This window comes from Bombyx mandarina, chromosome 25 (genome assembly GCF_030267445.1).
Source record: "Bombyx mandarina strain Sakado chromosome 25, ASM3026744v2".
NCBI classification, from domain to species: domain Eukaryota; kingdom Metazoa; phylum Arthropoda; class Insecta; order Lepidoptera; family Bombycidae; genus Bombyx; species Bombyx mandarina.
The window spans coordinates 499,749-523,096 of record NC_143231.1 but is presented as its reverse complement, the minus strand read 5'-3'; the positions used below and the strand labels follow the sequence as shown (position 1 = coordinate 523,096).

Genomic DNA, 23,348 nt, shown 5'->3' with positions numbered 1-23,348 from the left:
TCCCTATTTACATCTATTGGTATTTATAAAACCGTAAATCTAATACAGATATGCAAACGGGTCTATGATAACATTATATTAAATGCTTAGTTCATCTAAAATTCTATAATAGTTCAGACAGTACAGTCAAGATGCAGGGCAACACCAGAACACTACCCAGAAAATTTTGAAAGCGAACTTCCAAATGCGTATATCCCTTGTGCTCATAATGTGAAGTGTATCTTTGATATTTTTATAAAACTCTCCGGCAGCGCAGAGTAAGTCACCGGATAAAATAATCTACATTAACGAATATGCAGATTTATTTATTTTCCTGTTGTTGGCTCATACAAATACGTTGTTTTGACATATTTTATTTCATACCTGTGAAATCCATCTACGATCACATATGAAAATAACATTGCGTAAAAATACTCGCACGCCACCTATTCTGCGTTTAATGGTACTGTGAAAAGAACCTTTCCTATATTGCCAACTATAACTGTAGTTTCAACTCAATCGGACAAATCTATTTAAATAAAAATGAATTGCTGTTCGTTCGTCTCGCTAAAACTCAAGAACGGCTGGACCGATTTGGCTAATTTTGTTCTTGAATTATTTGTGGAAGTCCAGAGAAGGTTTAAAAGGTAGATAAATATGAAAATTGTCTTTCCTTTGATGTCCCCCCCGTTGGTCGGATTCCTTTTGTTTCTTTTAAGTTTATTTTATACAAAAGTTTAGGTCTTTTATTTATCGATTCAGGCACTACGAAGTCTGCCGGGTCAGCTAGTTGTTAATAAATGCACGGAGTACAATCATTTAAAGAAACGTTGGACTTTATTTACAAGGTTTTTTATTAATTGCTCTAAGTGCCATTGTTGATTAGCAAATAAGCAGTATCTTTTTTTGAAGTTGGGTAATAGCCAAACGCCGTTGAAAATAAATTCAACGGACACAAAATTATTTCCTTTCGGTTTGTTTAAAAGACGTGGCCGCAGGAGGTGACCGGTTAAGAGTCATTTATCAATTGCCAAGATCCTGAACTAGCCTTTACGAACGAGACGTGGAGGCCTGACTCTGATGGAAATATTTCGTGGACACCGTATTGAAGAATGTATTTTTTTTTCTATTTCTTAGATGGGTGGACGAGCTCACAGCCTACCTGGTGTTAAGTGGTTACTGGAGCCCATAGACATCTACGACGTAAATGCGCCACCCACCTTGAGATATAAGTTCTAAGGTCTCAAGTATAGTTAACGGTTGCCCCACCCTTCAAACCGAAACGCATTACTGCCTCACGGCAGAAATAAGCAGGGTGGTGTTACCTACCCACGCGGACTCTCAAGAGGTCCTACCACCAGTAATTACGCAAATTATAATTTTGCGGGTTTGATTTTTATCACACGATGTTATTCCGTTCACCGTGGAAGTCAATCGTGAACATTTGTTGAGTACGTATTTCATTAGAAAAAATGGTACCCGCCTGGGATTCGAACACCGGTGCAACGGTCAACAGGAATGCATCAGACATATTTTATACCATTTTTTAATAAAGTCATAGGTTAAGTTTTTATTAAACAGTATCTGCTGTTCAGAGTTCATTCCACACCGTAATTGCCAACGCTCACCTTGAGCCAAAGTCGCGGAGTAAAGGCTGTCCTCGAAAGACACGCGACTCAAGGACACTCAATGTATGATGGATAAAACGTCCCATGTTTTCGCCTAGTGCCGAGTCTGTGTCATGACTAGAATAGAAGGGTGGGTGTTGTGGTAGAGCTTACTTTCAACCATCATTCTATTTTTTTCTGCTCCGAGCAATAATTGGCTTCAGTTCCAATTACAATATAATTCAAACTTCGACCTCATGTCTCAAGGTGGGTAGTGGTATTAGCAAATGGCACCAAGTGTCCAAGGGCACCAGCACCTGAATTTCTAATAGGCCATCAAATCCTTTTTCCATCTACATCATTGAAACAATCATAAAAAGTAATTACATTATCAACAAACAATTTAAAGAATATCTGTGCTGATGGAAATAGTGTACTATAGTCAAATTTAAAATCTTATCAGATTGATTGACAATAGGAAACATTTTCTTAATAAAATGCAATTTGAAAAATATTTATATAATTTAGATTTTTCTAAACAAATATTCATAGTTAGCCTTAGAAAATTAATACATCCATATTTCGGACAATGATAATTTTAAATATTTAAATGTTTTCTCCCATTATTCTTTCTTGTTAATTATAAGTCCACATATTAGGAACAGCACTTTATTTAGAAAGAAAAATCTAACACATTTCTTATACATTAACATGATGGTGAACAGTGCCAAACTATAAATTATTAAGTGAAATTTATTATGTATAATGAAATTACGCAAAGTAAATATGTTAAACAAATTTTTGTTAGTTCCTTCCTGAAATAAAATTAAAAGCGTTTAAAAGCTGATAGATTTTCTTCCGAAAAGTTTTTTTTATATACCAAAGATAAGATATGGTCTGTACAAATGCAAATGTCACACCGACAATGGAACGACTAAGCCAATGGTGAAGTCGATATGAGGCTAAGTACGAGATGGCTCACAACATCTAGGCATTGTATTACAGTGCTCAATGTACGATTACGATGCTGACACCTACACTGCTCCCTCACTCTGCTCATGTCACTTTTTTCTTGATTATTATTATTTTTAGCAATTTTTTTTCTAAAAAGTAATATATAAATCTATTTTTCTATCGCTCATAATAAATAATTTTACTAAGCTAGTAGAGAAAATAAAGAAAATAAAAAATATTGATTAACAAATTATTATATATATGCATTGTTACATAACCATTGTTGACAACCCTAATCAAAATATTCATCAAACTAGAACAGATAACAGGCATCCAATCAGAATCTAATTGGAAGCAGTTTCGTTACTAATTGGATGAAAAACAGGTGATAAGCCTATTTAGTGATAAGGTTTTTCATTCCTGGAGTCGTGATCAGCAGCGCGAGTGAGGAGGAGCAAGTGCGCGCGTGGTGCATGCGCGCCTTTCAACCACAAAGCCGATGGATTCAAATGCGTTTACGATCGACTCACCGAAATGAGACGTAATAGAGCCATGGCCGTTGGCCAGAGGCAACGCGGTCACCAAGTCTTGCACTAAAAAACAACCACGACGTTTTAACATTGCATATACAACAATTGCGCGAGAAGCGAGCCACCGAACGTCGCCGCCGCCCTCGACGCTTATCGGAACGATAAGAACTTAGTATACCAAACTTATCTAAGTCTTCACTGCTATAAACTTTAAAACGTTCAATTATTGAACTAGTTCACTTAAAATGACCCTCGTATCGTACGATATAGGTCACGTTGATAACAATGTGCGCGCTGATAAGAATCTCCGCCCCCTCCAGCTGCATAGGCGGGTCGACCACGAGACTATGTCAATGTTATTGCCTTGCCAAGTACGCAATGAAATAAATTTATACGTTGGTAGTATGTGTACGTAGAATGCGGTGCACCACTCACCCGAGCTGAAGTGTGATCTCTTGACATCTCCATTTTCTGAGTCTCCATCCAGGGGTCGCTTCCTGGAGTCCGTAATCTCTGGACTAGGGCAAGTGTCCATCCCTGTATCAGCGGCCATGTTGAAATTTCAGAGCAAAACTTTAAACTTGTCTAGCATAATTCCCATTACGTAATTGCTTCAAAAGACGTTTTTCGATGCGGCACTTAGCATTATTATAACGATATACTGAACACTTAACACATGAACTAATAAAATGAAGGAGATTTAAATATATAAAGGACTAATTACTAAAATAAGGAGAGAAACGACACTATGGTTGTTACGTCTAAACGTTTTGTGAACGTTTGTCGATACTGCGGCTGTTTGTGGCGCATAGTCAACGTGAACATAGCTCCGAATCTTGGTTGGTTAGGTTGGTATGTCTGTATTTTGATAGATACCAGCTGATTACTTTAGTGATGTGTAAAATTTGCAATATTTGAAAATATGTGGCGGAATGTAAATATATTTAATATTGTACGTTTAAAAAAAACAATAATTTTGAAGTTGTACGGTAGCTATAACAATTAACAACTGAATCGCTACATGTGAAATTCAATAGCAGATTTTGTAAATCCTAAGAGATTTAGAATTTATAGTTAATTCCTAATTTTGTAGACTAAAACGAGTATTAAAACACTACCCAATGACGGTAAGAGTCATCTCTAGGCCAATAGTGGCACTATCAAATAGCTCCAACAATAACAAATAATGTGATTTAGTGGGGATCAGATTAATAGCATAGAACCATTCAGACCTTACTAGAAATCGTATAGCACGAGCAGCTTTCTGGAAGGAGCCAATAAGTTTCAGAATCGCAGTGTGAGGACAAAGGGAAACAAATATGGTAAGCATTGAAGTTGAACTGAAGAGTAACGAAGTGAGAAAAATTATACGAAATTAAGACATTAAAAATGAATGATACTAAACGAAATTCAGACGAACTGAAAGTTTATTTAATTGGAGGATTTAAGCATATTCTTTGCTTTTTACAAGAATTCCATTAATTTGCTTCTTTTTTTTCATTTAAATCGAATCGCTGGCCATCCCTATTAGCGTTATGCGCCAAGGTCGTTCCACGCCTAACTGTGACTAGCTTCATAAAGAAGCCGTTAAGCGCCAGCTTTAAATTCTACACCGTCATTGTCTTAAAATTATGATTTCCTGTAGAGGTATCTGAATGGAAACATTTCAGAAGAATATACACTTAAAATTCACTTTATTATGATTTCCTATTGTAGATCTTTAAAAGGCATAAAAGAAATGGTCGACTTCAGAATTGACTTGCCGTATTTTTTCATTCCGGTTCCCTTGCTTCCTGGTTTTGAAAATGGCGCCAATGTACGGCCCTGGATCGTGGAGCTCATTTTGTATAGGAAATCTAGGTCAAGGACTTATACCTCTTGTTCTCTCTTTCACACGCACTTTAAAAAGAGCAATAGCTACTGTTCTCATTTTCATCGATATAGGTCATTGTGCCCGGTAAAATTTAGCTCATGTTTCGGTGATTTCTCGAGCTATTTATAAAATATATATGAGAAATAATGACAATGAGAATAATTAAATAATTTAGACGGTTTCTCTGTTAAAACTGATTGTTATTGGAAATATTCTCGTTCCTTTCTTCTTAATTCATTAGTTTCCATTTAGGAATTTAAAATTGCGTACAGCGCAATCTTTTGGTAAAATTTCAAACTAAATATACAAACCTATTAGAATTCAAAATCTTACCCTAATCTTACTTATATTAATTTTATTAGATCAGTATGATTTTTTTTATTGTTTAAGCGTGTAGATGAGCGTGTGTTGGGCGGACACCAGATGTTAAGTGGAAACCGGAGTCCATTGCTGTCACCAACGTAATATAAATGCCGCTACCCATCTTGGACGATGAGTTGAAAGTTTGAATTCTACAGTGCAGCGGCAACTTCACCTCCGGTCCGATGGGAGGATGAACTGAAAATTACCTCTGGACCTATTCGGATAAGAGCAGCAGCACACAGAAAGCACTGGAAAGAGTTGGAGGAGGCCTTTGCCAAAGAGGACGTGATGTCGCAGAAGGAAACTGCAGAACGGGAGAGGGAGATCTCGACTCCCTTCCCCGGCCGCAGAAGGCGCACCGGGCGTAGGACAACGCCCTTTTCCGCCCCCCATGAATGGGTCCAGGGGCGAGGGACTTGGGAAAGCCCTCGCCCCCTATTCGATGGACCTGAGACGGAGGCGTGTGCGGGTGTCGGCGCGTGCCTCTGAGACGATGCACGGAGTAGCTGAACGCCTCACTACCCCGTGCAGGAGACGAGGCCTGGACAGACCGGGCCAGCACTGGTGTGGGGCTGCGGAAGAATTTGGATTCCCGCGGCCCTGCGCGCACGTGTGGGTGGACACCGGGGTGGTTTTAGCCGGTAGGAGTTCGGCACGCCCCTCCGCTTTTCCCCAGGCGGAGGTAGTCCATGAGGATTTCCCCACGAAAAAAAAAAAAGGCCTTTGCCAAAAGGGACATCAAGACGAGAGACATTTTTTTTGTTTATGTGTAGATTTTACTTTTTTATTGTATTTTTATATAATACTAGCGGTACCCCTCCGCTTCGTCGAGCATTTAAAATTAACATTATTATTTCTGACCCCCACAAAGATTCTCATCATTAACGCCCCCGCAACTGATGTAGGGAGTCCAACACTCATTCATACAAATATTAGTCTATCCATTAAGTACATGTATTTTCTACATGGATACCAAGTTTCAAGTCAATTGGATGCACGGTTCAGTAGTTATAACGGAACGGAATTTTGAAGTCGTCGTGGCCTAAAGGATAAGACGTCCGGTGCATTCGTATCGAGCGATGTACCGGTGTTCGAATCCCGCAGGCGGGTACCACTTTTTCTAATGAAATACGTACTTAACAAATGTTTACGATTTACTTCCACGGTGAAATAATAATCAAACCCGCAAAATTATAATTTGCGTAATTACTGGTGGTAGGACCTCTTGTGAGTCCGCGCGGGTAGGTACCACCGCCCCGCTTATTTCTGCCGTGAAGCAGTAATGCGTTTCGGTTTGAAGGGTGGGGCAGCCGTTGTGACTATACTGAGACCTTAGAATTTATATCTCAAGGTGTGTGGCGCATTTACGTAGTAGATGTCTATGGGCTCCAGTAACCACTTAACACCAGGTGGGCTGTGAGCTCGACCACACGTCTAAGCAATAAAAAATAAATAAAAAGACCCGTAAAAACCACTGTAGATTTATAAATTAGTATAGATATATATATTATTTTATATAATGTATTCCTTAATCTACTTTAAATATTTAGTCAACAATATAAAATGTTCGGGAAATAAAGGCATTATAATATTAACCAAATTAACCAATTTAATATGTGATAAGGTAGATTTCTGAAATTGGTATCTACTTAAATTGTATATGTTTCAAAGGTATTTTAAGTATCTTTTATATGTAAATTGCTTATTCTTATTTATGTGTAAAGAAGCAAAATTTAATTATTTTTTTATTTTTAATAATTATCATTATATTATAATACTTTGTATTAATTGTATGTATATTTACGGAGATTTGTATGTGTGTATGTATGTGTATATACATGTATATGTATTTCACTGGAATGGTACACCGCGCGTAGTTCGTTTCCAAATGATTCTTGTTCACCTGATGGTTGTCTGGAAGAGATCGCTCTTAGCGATAAGACCGCCAATTGTACTTTTTTGTGTTTAATGTATCGCACTGTTTATTTGTTTTTTGGTGTACAATAAAGAATACTCTCTCTCTCTCTCTCTCTGTCTTATAATATAATTATTAAAAATGGGATTGAAAGAAATAAAACAATATTTATAAAAGTATTTCTTCGTATTAACAAATTCAAGTCTGCAGTTCGAATTTAGATTCATTATTTGATTAAGGAAAACCGCGACAGCGCTACCTGTCGGCCGGCGCGGACAGGCTTAATTAATATTTTGTAAAACAAACTCATAGTAAATGTAATTATAAACAGATTTTTTTTCAATCTTTGTTTGTTTTTAAGTAAACTTGACCCATTGTAGCTTAAAATAGTTGATTAGTCAAATTTATTTAAAAATATAATAAGTAAAAGGTTGATTCAAATTAAACAAAAATAATAAATGTGATATAGTTTACATCGACAATAGTTTATAAAATACAAAGTATAAACTCTAGATCTTTTGTTATTACCGTCGGGAGCGGAGCGGACGCCCACTTACCGCAGGTCGCGGACTGACTTTAGAACTCCATTATTCTTACGTAATTAAGAACTCGCAATTTATAAAAATATTGTGTATTTTGTTCCGTGTCATAATTCAAAGGAGAAGCGCGACTTCCGCAACACGGTCGGTCCTTGCGAGCGAGCTCACCCCGGAGCGCCCGCTATCGCGCCGGGCCCGCGCCCTCGCCAGGCGGCGACGCCACGAGATGGTAAGTCAGCCACCAGCACAGCAGCGGCTGTGTTATCGCCACGAACAGCAAGAAGTAGACCCTTCGCTTGGTGCCTCCTGATGTTGGTTTGTCCCAGGCGTCGGAGTAAGGGTTGGCGGCGTAGGGAGGGTTGGGGAACCCGTACGAGGGCTGTTCCGGACCCTGAGACCCCGACAGCAACTGGAGACGAAGCGTCTTCACCTGGAATGAGGCGGACGGGCGTCACCAACGTGCAAGAGACGTTCGGCCCGTCCCATTCTGCCACGAGGTCGGCAAGTCAGGGACAGCAATGTCTGTGGGTTCCGGCGGCTACTTCCCGCCGGCGCACGCGAGCTTCGTGCACGCGCCCCTGCACCGCGCTCTCCGCGGACAACTCGGGGACTTCAGATGCTGAATATTGAAATTAATCTCACCAAAAAGTAAGACAAGGCGCAGCTGCTGTAGAGCAGACCGCAGTAGTAGCCCGTCCTGCCCGCGAGCAGGCCGGCCAGCAGGCTGGAGATCATCACGGTGTACTTGTAGCCGGAGTACGCCAGCAGGTCCAGGGTCTTGAGGCTGGTGCTGGTGTTGGTGACGTACAGCGTGACGAGGTAAAGCAGCATCTCGAAGATGATGTAGGCCAGGGCGCTGGACGCCTGGATGCCTATTTGTTCCGGTGAGAATCTGTGCTGAAGACCTGCAAGTCGTTTTGGTGAATTTAAATATACAGAGAATTCGTCTGTAGCGTTAGTAGAGTGATTCGACGGCACAGTGCTTATGTGTGATCAGACAGTTGTTCCACTACTGGGTTTAGGGGTTTGGGTTCAATTCCCCTCATCGAGCAGCCCTTGCGTGACGAGCAGGTTTGTTTGCTCGCCGTCTACAAATATGTAAAAGTATCAGTCGCTGATTTCCGCAGCACAAGGGAGTCCCAGTTCGAGGCCTGATGGGTGAGACTTGTTTCTGATTACTTATTCATTTTCGGCAGCAACTTGGCTCCGCCCTTGGCACTGCTGAATTCCATGGGCGACGGTAACCACTCACTATCAGTTGGGCCGTACGCTCGTCTGCAAATAGGGCAATGAACAAAAAAAGCTTTTTTTCCAAAATAAAAACCAGTACTTATATCAGTATCAACAGTTTGTAACCGTCTAAATATCGATGTAACTATATTATGACATGTATTTTGTTAATATTAATACGTGAAGCAAAAACTTTGTACCTGTGCCGTCTTCGCGGCAAATTTTAAATCTGACATTTTACAACGCCAATCGATCTCCACGTTCGGATCCATCAAATGACAGCGAAGCTACATCGCATGCACACACACATCGATTACGAACGGGAGCCGAGCAACACGCAACCGAATCTAGAACATTTAAACTTAACCGAAATCGACGACCGCGGGTGAAGTTAAATTGTAATACATTAACAAAGGCCTAGTGATTATAGAACAGTGCACGCGTCCAGGAGCTCCGTGTGGCAGTCCCAGGTGCGTATGTGCATTTACACTATTTGTTGAATCCTAGACGTACATCGGGGACCTAGGATACCTTGCTGGGCAAGTTCCGTAGCCATCCCCGACCAGGGATCGATTGGTTTGTCCAGACCCAGTGTGTGTGTCGCGACGATAACCGGCTAAAACTTACTACTGAGCCGGGAACCAACGTCTCACATACATTTTATGGTGCCGAAACCCGGGAAATCTACCGTCACAGCAAAATACAAGTTCTTAAATTTAACTAGTATTTAACATAACTACTTTTTAACCGCTTTCTTAATTATATTACGATCAATTTCATTAGGCCTAAGACAATACGAATCACGTCATCAATCCACTGTGCAAATTAATTGCAATCCGTAACGTTGTGCATACAATCAAATAACGTAACGGTGTATGTACTTCATTCTCTTCAGTGCATTAATTTGTAAAATTCATTATATTAAACGTAAAAGAGAATCTAATAAATAATTCTAGATTAATTGTCGTCAACTTTACGAGGATACCCTCCGTCTTCGTTTGTTGAACGTATAACGCTGCATTGTTCGCCCATCAGTTAATTATGTATCTTGGTACAAAGTTATATTCTCATAAATATAATTGTTGTGCTAATACCGATTTTAAATAATATCACGTTTGGTTTAATTTTAAAACATTTAAATTTAAATCTAAACCTAAACCAGTCTTGTTTTGTTACGATCAAATACGTATCAACAAAATTAAGAAGTTAATTTGCGAGTTTTTATTTTATTCATTTTTCGTTTCCGTACTTACCTACCTACCTATAAATATCGTTTGGTGATTACGGTTCTTTGTGTTTGCGATATTATTCTAATACTTACAACTCAGGTATACGAACACATACGTCATCTTTTACCTGAGTTATTCAATTGCAAATGGGTTATTGACCTTTTAGTTTTATCCTTTTGTATTGGTTGCGTAATTACAAAACATTTTAAATTAATCGTTCATTTTCCTTCAAATATTCATAGTACTCATTTTCTAATTTTTTATTTTTTTGTTTTATTTTTTGAATTTAATTGAAATAAAATCGTAGCTCCGATTAAGAATGTCACATTCCGTGAAACGGAAGGTATCGTGTGCAGTACTTAAGAAAAGTAAATCGAGGTCGATGGACACAGATGAAATTTCGGTTCAGGACCTACCAGTATTGCGACGTAAGCGTACTTTATCTTTAAATCGATTAAAGAAAACATTAGTTATTGCCCGAGCGGCTAAATATGATCCGGAACAATGTAATACATTCCTTGCTTGTTTTCCGGAAGTAAAAAAGGTTGTTAGTGCCTTTGAGGCTGCATACGGTGACATTATATCACTGATAGACAGTTGCGATGAGGAGGCTGAGGACCTGCTTCGCATGGAATTTGATGATATTCAAATGGAGATTCTTTCTATATATCGGCAGTTGACTATCAAAACGGGTAGTGAATTGAACACTTCGCTAGAATCTTCCAAAGTAACAAGTCACAACATAAAACTTCCTAAAATTTCTGTACCGCAGTTTTCAGGTGAAATAAAAGGTTGGCCTAAATTCCATGACGTATTTCACTCCCTCATTCATAACAACGCAACACTTACGGACTCAGAGCGTATGCATTATCTAATATCAAGTTTGTCTGGAGATGCCGTGGCACTCATACGCTCCTTCCCTTATGAAGGGAAATTCTATCAGGAGGCTTATCAAACATTGATTGATCGTTATCAAAATAAGCGTGATTTAGCTTTCACCTGTTGGAAAGAAATACTTAATGTAAATTTAAAATTAAATTCTCCATCTGACTTTCGACGTAGTCTTGATTTGTTTAACGAAAATTTATCGATATTGAAAGGGTTAAACCTGCCAACTGACAGTTGGGATTTTATACTTAGCTACTTAGTTCTTTCAAAGCTGGACTCAAACACTCGTCGTGCTTTTGAAATACAATTTTCAGATTCTGAGTTGCCAGCCTTCAACGACCTCAAACGATTTTTATAAAACAAATGCGAAGCCCTTATACGCGATGGCCACTTCTTTGTTCATGATAGTCCTGCTCCGGATAAGCCACGTTCTGCTGCGATTCATAACGTCGTTTCATTCAATAAAAAACCGGTTTCTACTTTTTTATCAAACACCCCACCGAAGAAGAACGATTCTAAGGATATGCTGACACCAACTACCGTAGTAAATTCTACTCCACCGACACTCAAGTGCTCGTACTGTGACGGTGAGCACACTATTGTCTCTTGCGAATCATTTTCACAAAAATCGGTAGATGATAGATACAATCATGCGAAGCTTCATCGATGGTGTTTCAATTGCTTACGCGCCTCGCATCAATTAAAAAATTGTAAATCTATCTTCAGATGTAAAATTTGTAGACAGAACCATCACACGCTTCTCCATCGAGATTTGTGTGACACTGGCCGCGAGGACGTAGCCAAGAGTCATGTATGGATTAATCGACTGCCACCGTCTTCTTCTAGTCAAGAGCCACAAACGCAGGCTTTTACAAACATGAATGGTAGCTCTGTAGTTCTGCTGGCTACTGCTAACGTTGAAGTGCGTGACTCATCTGGTCACTTTCATACTCTTCGCGCACTCATCGACCCTGGTAGTCAGTCACATTTCATTTCTAATCAAGCTATGGAACGATTGGGCTTAAAGCCTAAGCAAACTTCGCGAAATGTTTGTGGCTTGGGGCAATCATCGACGTCAGTGACTGGAATGGTGGAGCTTCAACTCGGAGTTCATCAAAAGAATTTATTTAATTTAACGGCTCTCATCTTACCATCTATTTGTGCACAAATGCCCACTGCTCCTCTTGATCTTTCTTCATGCGAACACCTACGTAATTTGCGACTCGCTGATCCGAATTATAATAAGCCTGGTCCAATAGATCTGCTTATCGGTGCTGAAATGTTTTCAACGCTGTTACTGTCCGGAAATATTTCGGGTAGTCCTCATGAACCCTCAGCCTTGAACACCATCTTCGGATGGATCCTGATGGGAAGTGTCAAATGCAGGGATGAGATAAAACACTCAAATTCTTTTGTAAGAGAGCATGATCCTCCTCTCCATGAGGAATTGAGGACACTGTAGGAGTTGGAGGTCATACCTAAATCATCAGTTCTAACGCCAGACGAGCAGCGATGTGAGAAACTTTACACTGAAACCCACGCTCGAGATACATCTGGCAGGTACATCGTTTCTTTGCCGTTTGGGCAGAGGGATGGGGAGTTACACTTCCGGGTTCGCGTGAAAATACATTGCGAAGATTTCATTCATTGGAACGAGGACTTCTTTCAAGCCCAAACCTTCATGAGCAGTATTCGGACTTCATACTGGACTACTTAAATAATGGTCACATAGGAGTATCCTTTTATGTGCTAAATCTCGCGTGGCCCCAATTAAGAGAGTTTCATTGCCGAGACTAGAGCTCTGCGCTGCGGTTCTGCTCGCTGACCTGCTCAAATTCGTAAAAGAAGTGTATGTACCGTTACTTCCACTTTCTGATACATTTGCTTGGTCAGATTCAACGGTAACTCTGTCATGGATTCGTGGTCATTCCTCGCGTTGGAAAACATTTGTTGCTAATAGGGTTAGTCATATCCAAGAAACTGTCCCCGAAACTCACTGGAATCACGTGCGCTCTAATGAAAATCCTGCGGACATAGCTTCCCGCAGTATGTGTCCGAGCGACCTACTCCAGAGTGAGTTATGGTGGGCGGGACCGAGCTGGCTTCGGCAACCTTCATCTTCATGGCCTTCAAATTCCGGTCTCGAGGTGAACGAGACTGATATGCTTGCCGAGGAACGCTGTTTTTCGTTGGTCGTGAATGATGAACCTAACTTTATCGATTCTTTGCTCGAAAGGTTTTCATCAATTCGTAAGGTTCAACGTATTATTGGTTATTGTCTTCGTTTTATCAGAAATGCTAACAAAAAACAGACACGTGTTCCAGGTACCTTTTTAGGTCGTGCAGAACTTCATGGGGCCCTGATGACGATTACCAAGCGAATTCAATTTCTCAACTTTCAGGATGAAATTCGTAAGCTCGAGAATGGTATACCATTACCCAAACCGTGGAGAAAACTCAATCCATTCCTGGACGACCAGGAGTTGTCAGGGTGGGCGGCCGTTTGTCTCGTTCTGGTCTTGAGTTTAGTCTTGAGTAAGTATCCTGCTCTGTTGCCGCGTCATTCTAGGTTCACATACATGATCATCGAAGCAATTCACAAAGAGAATTGTCATCCTGGGTTGGGAACGACACAATATCTTTTGATGCAGCTGTTTTGGGTATTCTCTCCTAAACGTGCTATTCGTCATTGCTTGTCAAAATGTGTTTCATGTTATAAAACTAATCCGAAATTATTGGAACCATTCATGAGTGACTTGCCGGCTTCTCGTGTGAATCAAGTCAAACCATTCTCTATTGTTGGCGTGGACTACGCGGGTCCATTCCAAATCAAACTCGGTAAGCATCGCGGTGCCAAAATCGGTAAGGCCTATTTGTGCCTATTCGTATGTTTTAGTACCAAAGCAGTTCATTTGGAAGTGGTTAGTGAGCTCTCGTCCGAAGCCTTTATTGCTGCCCTGCGCCGTTTTGTTGGGAGACGCGGTAGGGTGAATGTTATACACTCCGATTGTGGTACGAATTTTATTGGAGCTCAGAAGATCCTTAATCTTTATATGCATTCTGCTTCTGAGTCTCAAAACATTGAATTTAAATTCAATCCCCCTTCTGCTCCACATTTCGGAGGTGTATGGGAAATACAAATTAAAGCAGCTAAAACTCACTTACATCGTATTATAGGTAATCAAACTTTAACGTTCGAAGAGTTAACAACACTTTTCGTTCAAATCGAAGCTTTGCTAAATTCTCGGCCGCTTTGCTCTTTGAGTTCAGATCCTAACGATTTGAACGTTTTAACGCCGGGACATTTCTTGGTTCTGGAACCACTTACCGCAGTTCCAGATTCTAACTTGTTGGATGATCAGATGTCTAGATTGAATCGCTGGCAATTGATTCAACGTTTCCAGCGGCATTTCTGGCAACGCTGGAAGTCCGAGTATCTGCATTCCCTAACTCAGAGAGCAAAGTGGAACAAAAGGGGCGAAACTTTGAATGATGGTTCCGTTGTACTGATTAAGAGTGAAAGTACAATGCCGTTGCACTGGCCTTTAGCTCGTATCTCCAAGCTTCACGCCAGCCCTGATGGCGTGGTTCGTATTGCCACTGTCCGTACAGCCAATGGCAAATTCTACACTAGGCCATTAACGAAGTTAGCTCCCCTACCTATTTATTCTGATTAACTAAAATTCTAAAATTATTAAAATTATATTGTCATTAATTTAATTTAGATGTAGGTTTCTTTAGTAATTTCTTTAGTTTTCATTTTATCATTTAACTTAGTTGAAAATCCAATAACTTGTATTTTGGTGGGCGGTATGTGCCGTCTTCGCGGCAAATTTTAAATCTGACATTTTACAACGCCAATCGATCTCCACGTTCGGATCCATCAAATGACAGCGAAGCTACATCGCATGCACACACACATCGATTACGAACGGGAGCCGAGCAACACGCAACCGAATCTAGAACATTTAAACTTAACCGAAATCGACGACCGCGGGTGAAGTTAAATTGTAATACATTAACAAAGGCCTAGTGATTATAGAACAGTGCACGCGTCCAGGAGCTCCGTGTGGCAGTCCCAGGTGCGTATGTGCATTTACACTATTTGTTGAATCCTAGACGTACATCGGGGACCTAGGATACCTTGCTGGGCAAGTTCCGTAGCCATCCCCGACCAGGGATCGATTGGTTTGTCCAGACCCAGTGTGTGTGTCGCGACGATAACCGGCTAAAACTTACTACTGAGCCGGGAACCAACGTCTCACATACAGTACCCCTTTTTACGAAAACTGCGCGGACAGGGGAGTATGAAAGGACAATGCCCAAAAGTGGGCCAACTTTATGTCTAAACTATTTGTACTTGAAAAACTATGCCTTATTTTTTTACGTTGTTTAGTTTATGCATCAACATTTCTTTCGCCCAGGTATTGTTTTACAAAAAAATAAATTACTTATTTGATAACATCCCAAAACTTAGTGCCATAGTTTTTAAATTCGTCAATAGGTAAAGGGCTTGTTAGTCCATACAGCCTTATAGTAAACCTATATGCTGCCAAACGAAAGAGTTGTCTGTGACTTGAACAACAAATAAAAAGCTAATGGTTATAATTCACAGACTTTTTAGTTTATTTTTGTTCAATTCAATATTTATATATTGTAATGATAATTATTACTTAAAACCATGAGTTATTTTATTTAATATTTTTAGATATTAATGATTCCATTAGTAAAAATCTCAATGGCCTACCATTACTCTATTCTTATCTAATATATAAAATTCTCGTGTCACAGTTTTCGTTGCCATACTCCTCCGAAACGGCTTGACCGATTTTGATGAAATTTTTTGTGCTTATCCGGTATCTATGAGAATCGGCCAACATCTATTTTTCATCCCCCTAAATGTTAGGGGTAGTCCACCCCTAAATTTATTTTTTTATTTTTTAGACAAAAATTTTAAATTCTATTTTTTTATGATACAACATACAAAAATACATACAATCCTCAATTTTCACCCCTCTACGATTAACCCTTATTTTTTATTTGCTAATTAAAAACTTTCAAATTTTTTGCGAGAGTTTTGTTTTTATTTTGTCATGACGTAGAATAAAAAAATTCATATTACTCTGAAATTTTCACCCCTCTACGATCAACCCCTATTTTTTATTTGTTAATTATAAACTTTAATTTTTTTGGCAAAATTTTCATTTTTATTTTTATTTTGTCATGAATTAAAATAAAAAATCTGATGTTACTCCCAAATTTTCATCCCTTTATGATCACGCCTATTTTTTATTTGTTAATTATAAACTTTAATTTTTTTGGCAAATTTTTTATTTTGTTTTGTCATGACTTAAAATAAATAAAATCGTATTACTCTCAATTTTCACTCTTATACGATCAACCCCTATTTTTTTGATCCCGATTAATATTTTTTTTATTCTATGCACAGATCCGCAATAAGGTTGCAAGATGGCAATCAAATATTATAATTGTAGTACGATAAATTCTTATTCTGAGTTTATAATTTCAAGTTCCTTTAATTATGACTTTTTTTTAAATTGAATTTAATCTCCCTCCCTCGCCGGTCGACTACTGATCAGCTATCAATCGATCAGCTATCCCCGCCAGGTGTCACCACTCATCCAGCAAATATCACGTAGTAGGGATGAGGACGAAGCCGGTCTCCTGTCTTACTTACTCATAGATTATACACTTAATATATAATTTGAGAGCTATACAATACTATACATTTTTCAGCCATGTTTTTTTGGTTTTATTTGTGTATCAATAGTATGTTCAGTAGGTCTGAGAATCGGCTACTATCTATTTTTCATACCCCTAAGTGAAAAGGGTTGTCCACCCCAAACATTTATTTTTTATTTTAATTTTTTGGATATTTTTTTTTGTTTATAATGAGGTATTATGTGGTTAAATGAGGTTTTTTTTCTCAGTAGAATTTCCTTAGAAATCTTATTTAAGGCAACACAACGTTTGCCGGGTCAGCTAGTTATATATAATATGATCAGAGAGTTTTGGCAGGAAGCGTCACTTGAAGTTTTATTTTAATGTTTTTTTAATAGTTTATTGTGTAATTTGTATTATTTGTATTTGTAATATTGTGTATAAAAGGTCTGCGTAAACTCATGCTCAGTCAATGTGGTATTCGTCGAGTTGACGTCAAAACTCCCGAAAAGCAATAAAAATAGATACACCGGCTTTTTAATGACATAAAAAATATATAACTTCGACAGACTAGGCTGTATAGGCTACGCTCTTTGCCTGCTTATTGGTGAATTAAAAAACAACAACAACAATATCGTTGCCGGCTTCCGGATTTTCATTTCATTTTATTATTAATATGAGGATATAATAATAATAAAATGTACGTAAGGGCTTATTTCAACATTAACCACAATTAACTTATTTAATACTGTAAATAATTATGAGAGCGATTATTGATTTCGAAGAAAACAATTAACAACTTAATTTTAGCTGCAGAAAAAAACAGATTTCTCTTAAGCCTGGGTGAGAATATAAAAATCGTTTTCTGAATATGAAACGATATTTCTTTGTCTATCAAATTAAGTTAAAACCATCATGACAGGACAACTTTTTTTAGGAGCCCAAACGCCCATACAAAATGGGCATTGTCCTTTCCTACACTTATAGAGAACATAGAGAAGAAGTGCATAATGCTAATATTTTTTTAAAATAATGCATTAAACATAAATAAATCAATAAAGAAAATATTACACACACTACCACGTATTTGACACAACACATGCGTATAAGTATACTCTGTGTATTGTCAATTGTGAAACTTTTGTTATTGTTTAAAGTCTATGGTCAAATTGAGAACAGATTAATATTGTTTGTCTTTAATATATATAATAGTGCTTGACAATAGAACCATAATAAGGTTTAAACTTTTAATTTCAATTAATTATAGTCGAATTTCGACTACTGCGAGGACCACTAGTTTTGTTGATCACACAAGTGCTCCAAGTTACTGTACGGCCCTCAGCTTGGCCCGGCCTGAGCCAGTTCGTCGTGCTATCCCGCAGTGTAAACGTTCATCACCAACCTAACATGAAGCCGGCCAGCAGCACGTACGTGACGTACCCCATGGAGGGTATGTACAGGTCCGGAGCGTTGATGTCGTACCGGGGCTGCACCGGAGTGTCTTGATCGTATTTCACCATCCACTCCTGTGGCACAAAAGAAACATTTTAACTGCTGGTAGGGCGTATTGCAAGTTCTGCTACCGGTGGAGCCGAACAATAATTTAATTAACACCAGTATAGTCTGTTATATGACGTGGGGGGAGTCATAACAGACTGTCCAAGACCGATGTAAACGGGAGAATTTGATTCGAACCCTACACCACAGCAGAGGCTGATAGGAAAGAAAGAAAGAAGAAGTATAGTCTGTTTTGGTTTGTCCTGCTAGAGGGCAAGGACCCCAGTCTTCACAATGCAACAATGCCTTGAATAAGGTATAATAATGTGTTTAGGCGATCTTGAATGATCTTTTATATTGTTCTCAGTAGCCCTGTCCCTTTATAAGTATGAAGCCACCAGTACAAATACCAGTACAAATGACAACTTATTATCTAACATAATTACCGTTGATAAGTAAAAAAATTTTTTTTAAATATACCATTCAATTCTATCTATATATTATTTTCATTTCAATTAGCAACGAAACTATTTTACAGAGTGTGTGCCACAATGAATATATCAACCCATAATGTGGCTACCGTAGTAGCTACTACTTAATAAAAATATTCAAAGTAGTAATTAGTACTTTCATACAAAAACTAATTTATTGTTTCAACTGTTCAATGACAGTCCTGATTTTGTACAATAACAGTACCATTCATTAGATTAGACGTTTCAGGACTATATAGATAATTACAATAAGAAAATCATTGAAGCCAAATTCCTAATTCAAGGTAAGCTTAAGCCTAAGCTCATTTCAGCCAGCCTTATTTTTTACTACGAAGAATATTACAATACCTTGTTTGTTATGTTCAAGCTCTCTTTATTCAGAAACTATTTATTTTTTCATGAGTTTTATACTATCGGCTAATATAAGCAGGTCAGGGAAAAGACTATGGCTCGCAGAGAACCTTATCCAATGACAGAGTTTCTTTGATTAGTAGGATGTAAAATTTTCTTCCAGATTTTATCATTATGAGGATGTAACTAAGCAATGATTTATTTATAACAAGAGATTTATGGGTCAATGAAATATCACCTTATGAGTATAGGGGAAGACTATGAGCATTAGTTTCCTTATAACATATCTTGTATCGACCGCAAAATAGTACCGCAGCCTCGAGACTGGCACAAACTTGTGCAATTCTCGTTGCACAGCCTCCTTGCCTTGAGCCGCGAGCTGGTTGCCGTATTGAATAGCCATGTCCTGGAAAAAATTAAAATATCATCAACAAAAGACGAATAACTGCCTTATGGGGTAGGGGTCATCAGTCAGACCTATAGTTAACTGTTAATATAAATAGTCATAGTTTGATGCAATATTATTATGGTTAAAGTTTCTTTTCACAATTTAGTGTTTTTGTATTCATATTTAATTTACTCTATAATAACAGTGGTAAAAAACTAAGAATGTCAAAATACCTGGACTACAGGTTGTTGCAGCATAGAGCTTATTTGCGCCGGGGAAGTCATTGGAGAAGGAAATCCCCCAGCAAATCCAAAATCTGTGAGCACATTAATGTAATATGTGTAATAAAAGGGGTACAATAAATAAGTTGTACATATAATAAAACAATCTTATTGAAATAATATATTGGGTTTAAAAAACTTTGATGTCCAATATCATTATACACAATTTTTTCAAAATTGTCATTCAATTTTGCATCATTACAAGCAGTAAAATTATTTATTTATTAGTTTGTGTCTTGCTATGAATACATTATATCTTTTTTAAATTAAAGACATTAACAATAAAAATACTCACTACCTGCAGGAGCATGTGTATTAAAATCTTGATTGGCATCTAATTGGAAGCTTTCCTGGTAAGGCGGAGGAGGTCCTGTAGGTGCATACCCAGGGCTATATGCAGTGGGACTAAATGCAGGGTTAGGTGCTGGAGTACCCATGGCAGCTACATCACTTACTCGTTTTGCTTTACGGATGGCACCTGAAGGCCCTACTATTGGGAAATATTAAATTAATTTTATTGTTTTAAAATATTTTTATAAGCATTGTTTTGTAGTTATCATCACATTAAAATAATTCAATAAAAGCCTGAAACTACTGTTTCAAAATAACAAATTAATCCAAGCATCAAACAACGACAGTATTTGTATCATCAATCTAGCAAGCAAAGATAAAATCAGTGGATATTTTTAATAAATAAATAAATCAATAAAAACACTGGAAATGAATATCAAATATGTACCTAAGGGAGGTTCCCTTTTTGAAAACTGACAGGTCATAGTGATAAATGATTATAAAAAATATGGATTAATATATTATAGAGGATACGTTTAAAATTTTTCACTTGATTGCTACTACTACTAACATTGTTGATAAATCACCACCAGACTTTCTTTTAGCAAAGGAGACCGGTTTATGTTCACAAAGTGTTCAAATATTCACATTGCATTTACATTTTACATTTACATGTAAATGCAATGTGAATAGTCTAGGATGTTTAACACTTAGAATATTCACATTGCATTATTTGCATCACAGAATACTAAGTTTTGTGCGAATATACTGTGGAATAACATTTCCGTAGCATAAATTGACATTCAGTACAATCAGTTGATAAAATTTTAATCTATTATTTATAACACATTTTGATTTTAAAATATTTCCTAATTTCCCAAACCATAAATATTTTGACTATTAAATTGGAGAACTTGTTAAATTCGTGGGAGCAAAAACAACTTGCCTAACTAGTTTAGATTAAATAGATTGATACAATAATATATTACATTTTATACTACACGCGGAGATCAATTCTTGTACTTATCGTATAGTTAACAGTTCTCGTTAAATTTTGTTAGACAAGTTCAAATATAACAAACAAATTTCTTTCAAAACTATTTAGGCTAGGTTTTAATAATCTCACCGTTTCTGGACGCGTTAAAATTCATTTTATTTTATAATTCAGTATTGTGAAGAACTTAACGACATAATAAAGTTTAATTAACTGAATTTAAAATAATTTCATTTAATGGAACACATCACCAGCGACTCGTCGATATCAGTGTTTCCTTTTTCGTCATGACATGTGACAACGTTGACATTAATAATGACGTGTAGACTGAAAACACTTTTTTTTTTTTAAACCTATGGGAGTGCATATAGGATCCCTTCTTTATTTCGCCTGGTCGTGTTTTATGTAATTAACACCACAGTTGAAACAATATAAATTTTATTGATATAGCGGCATAAAGTAATTACATTAAATTAGTTATTTAACACACTATAAATTATTTTTATGTTTTTCATATTTGGCGGTAAAAAGGTCTAGTGTCACAGACTATATTCTTATTTTCACATCTCGTGCGTTCCGGCTTACGCATAATAAAACGCCACTCCACCCCCCTACGGAGAAGGAGAATCCGCCGAAAAAAAGAAAAATTATCATAGGTCGAAAGGTTTGGAGAAGTGGACTCTGCGACCTGACCGGGTGGTATATTGAGGTGTATCTGTAGGAGTAGCAGTTAGAGGTGCCCAAGGCACGAGTGGACATGAAGGGACATTAGTAGCATCCGGTTGCGCTGGTTGAGGCACAGAAACCCGCGGTGCTGGTGCTGGAACGAGATCTACTAAAGAATTTTCGACGAAAGCTGGCTTAATTCTGTCGACACTGACCGTCACCTGTTTCCCTTTTGCTTCAATCGACCACGTTTTTCCGTCCTCGGCTCTAGATATAACTCTATGAGGACCAGAGTAGGGTGGTTGCATTGAACGTCTAACCGAATCCTCCCTGAGCATGACATGGTGGCAGTGGAAACATTTTTGAATATGAAAGGTGATGGCTTAGTGTGTGAGGAACATGGAGTGGGACGCAATTTAGACATACGCTGTCTTAACTTTACGACAAAATCCGTCGGGTCCTCGAAACCAGAAGGACCGGGAGGTACTAACAGTTCCCCTGGAAGCGTTAATGTTTCTCCGTAAAGCAATTCCGCTACTGTTGCTTGTAGGTCTTCTTTAAAAGCAGAACGCATTCCTAATAAGACCAAAGGTAATGCATTCAACCACGAATCATCATAACACATCAGAGAGGCCTTTAATTGTCTATGCATGCGCTCCACGAGCCCATTGGCACAAGGGTGGTAACTAGTAGTGCGTATACGTTTAGTACCACATAAATTAGTAAGGCGTCTGAAAAGGTCCGACTCGAACTGTCGTCCCTGGTCGGTAGTGATGACAGCAGGTACTCCGAATCGAGCAATCCAACCGGCTACAAAGGTGCTCGCCACTTCTTCTGCTGTTATTCCGTGCATAGGCCAAACTTCAGGCCATCGAGTGTAGCGATCCACAGCAGTCAGGCAGTATTGGAAGCCAGAACTAGATGGAAGAGGGCCAATTATGTCAATATGGACATGCTTGAGCCGAGACGTAGGACTGGAGAAGTGTCCAAGTGGAGATTTTATATGCCGCGTCACCTTACTTCGCTGGCAAGCAACGCAGGTTTGGCACCAATAACGGCAATCTTTGGCAATGCCAGGCCACACGAAACGGTCTGAGATCAATCGAATGGGTGATCTAGTACCAGGATGGCTAAGATTATGTAGCTGAGCAAAAATTTTCTTTCGCATAGGTTCCGATACAAAGGGGCGTGGTCGCCCTGTTGACATGTCGCAGACCAAAACAGTGTTTGTGCCAGGAACTAAAACGTTCTCTAGTTTTAGAGAAGAATTCGCATCGTTACGATACTTTTTCAATTCGTCGTCAAGTTTTTGGCGAGCGGAGAGAGCAGAAAGGTCAGTTTCAAAACTAACAGCTTCGATGCGGGACATGGTGTGTGCCACCGTATTGTCCACCCCTTTTATATGGACAATGTCCGTGGTAAACTGCGAAATAAAAGACAGTTGATTTAACTGTACCGGAGGAAGCTTCTCGCGACGTTGCGAGAACGCGTAAACTAATGGTTTATGGTCCGTATAAATAGTTACGTGCTGTGCGGCTAGGAAGTGTCGATAATGTTGCACACTTTCATATACCGCAAGAAGTTCTCGGTAGTATGCTGG

The 23,348-nt window shown here is 38.5% G+C and overlaps 2 protein-coding genes across 12 annotated transcripts in view; both read right to left on the bottom strand.

Moving 5' to 3' along the window:
* The window catches only part of pasilla (RNA-binding protein Nova-1-like protein passilla), a 90,222-nt gene extending 86,334 nt beyond the window's left edge, over positions 1-3,888 (bottom strand). For 3 of the 8 annotated variants that reach the window (XR_016325382.1, XM_028186332.2, XM_028186334.2), the window contains exons 1-2: positions 3,506-3,863; positions 3,071-3,133 (exon numbers count right to left, since the gene is read on the bottom strand). Coding sequence is in view for 7 of the 8 variants with exons in the window: in XM_028186332.2 (XP_028042133.2) it covers positions 3,071-3,133; positions 3,506-3,623 (181 nt within the window). In the remaining variant the exon portion in view is untranslated. Of the gene's footprint in view, positions 1-3,070; positions 3,134-3,505 lie in introns of all 8 variants that reach the window. The other 5 variants (XM_028186337.2, XM_028186333.2, XM_089738413.1 and 2 more) reach the window with 4 other exon arrangements.
* A 3,500-nt stretch (positions 3,889-7,388) lies between these two features.
* Yif1 (Yip1d-interacting factor 1) lies at positions 7,389-21,383 on the bottom strand. Of its 4 annotated transcripts, none has more exons than XM_089738418.1 (7): positions 21,215-21,383; positions 20,096-20,287; positions 19,750-19,832; positions 19,367-19,534; positions 18,192-18,315; positions 8,403-8,665; positions 7,389-8,190 (listed from the first exon to the last, which is right to left on the bottom strand). In XM_089738418.1, exons 1-7 carry the CDS (start codon positions 21,237-21,239, stop codon positions 7,942-7,944), a joined length of 1,104 nt encoding a protein of 367 aa, XP_089594544.1. In that variant the 5' UTR covers positions 21,240-21,383; the 3' UTR covers positions 7,389-7,941. The 4 variants fall into 4 exon arrangements, with proteins under 4 accessions (XP_089594544.1, XP_089594545.1, XP_089594546.1 ...); XM_089738419.1 differs by having other exon boundaries at positions 20,093-20,284; XM_089738420.1 differs by having other exon boundaries at positions 20,096-20,284.
* Positions 21,384-23,348: the final 1,965 nt, after the last annotated feature.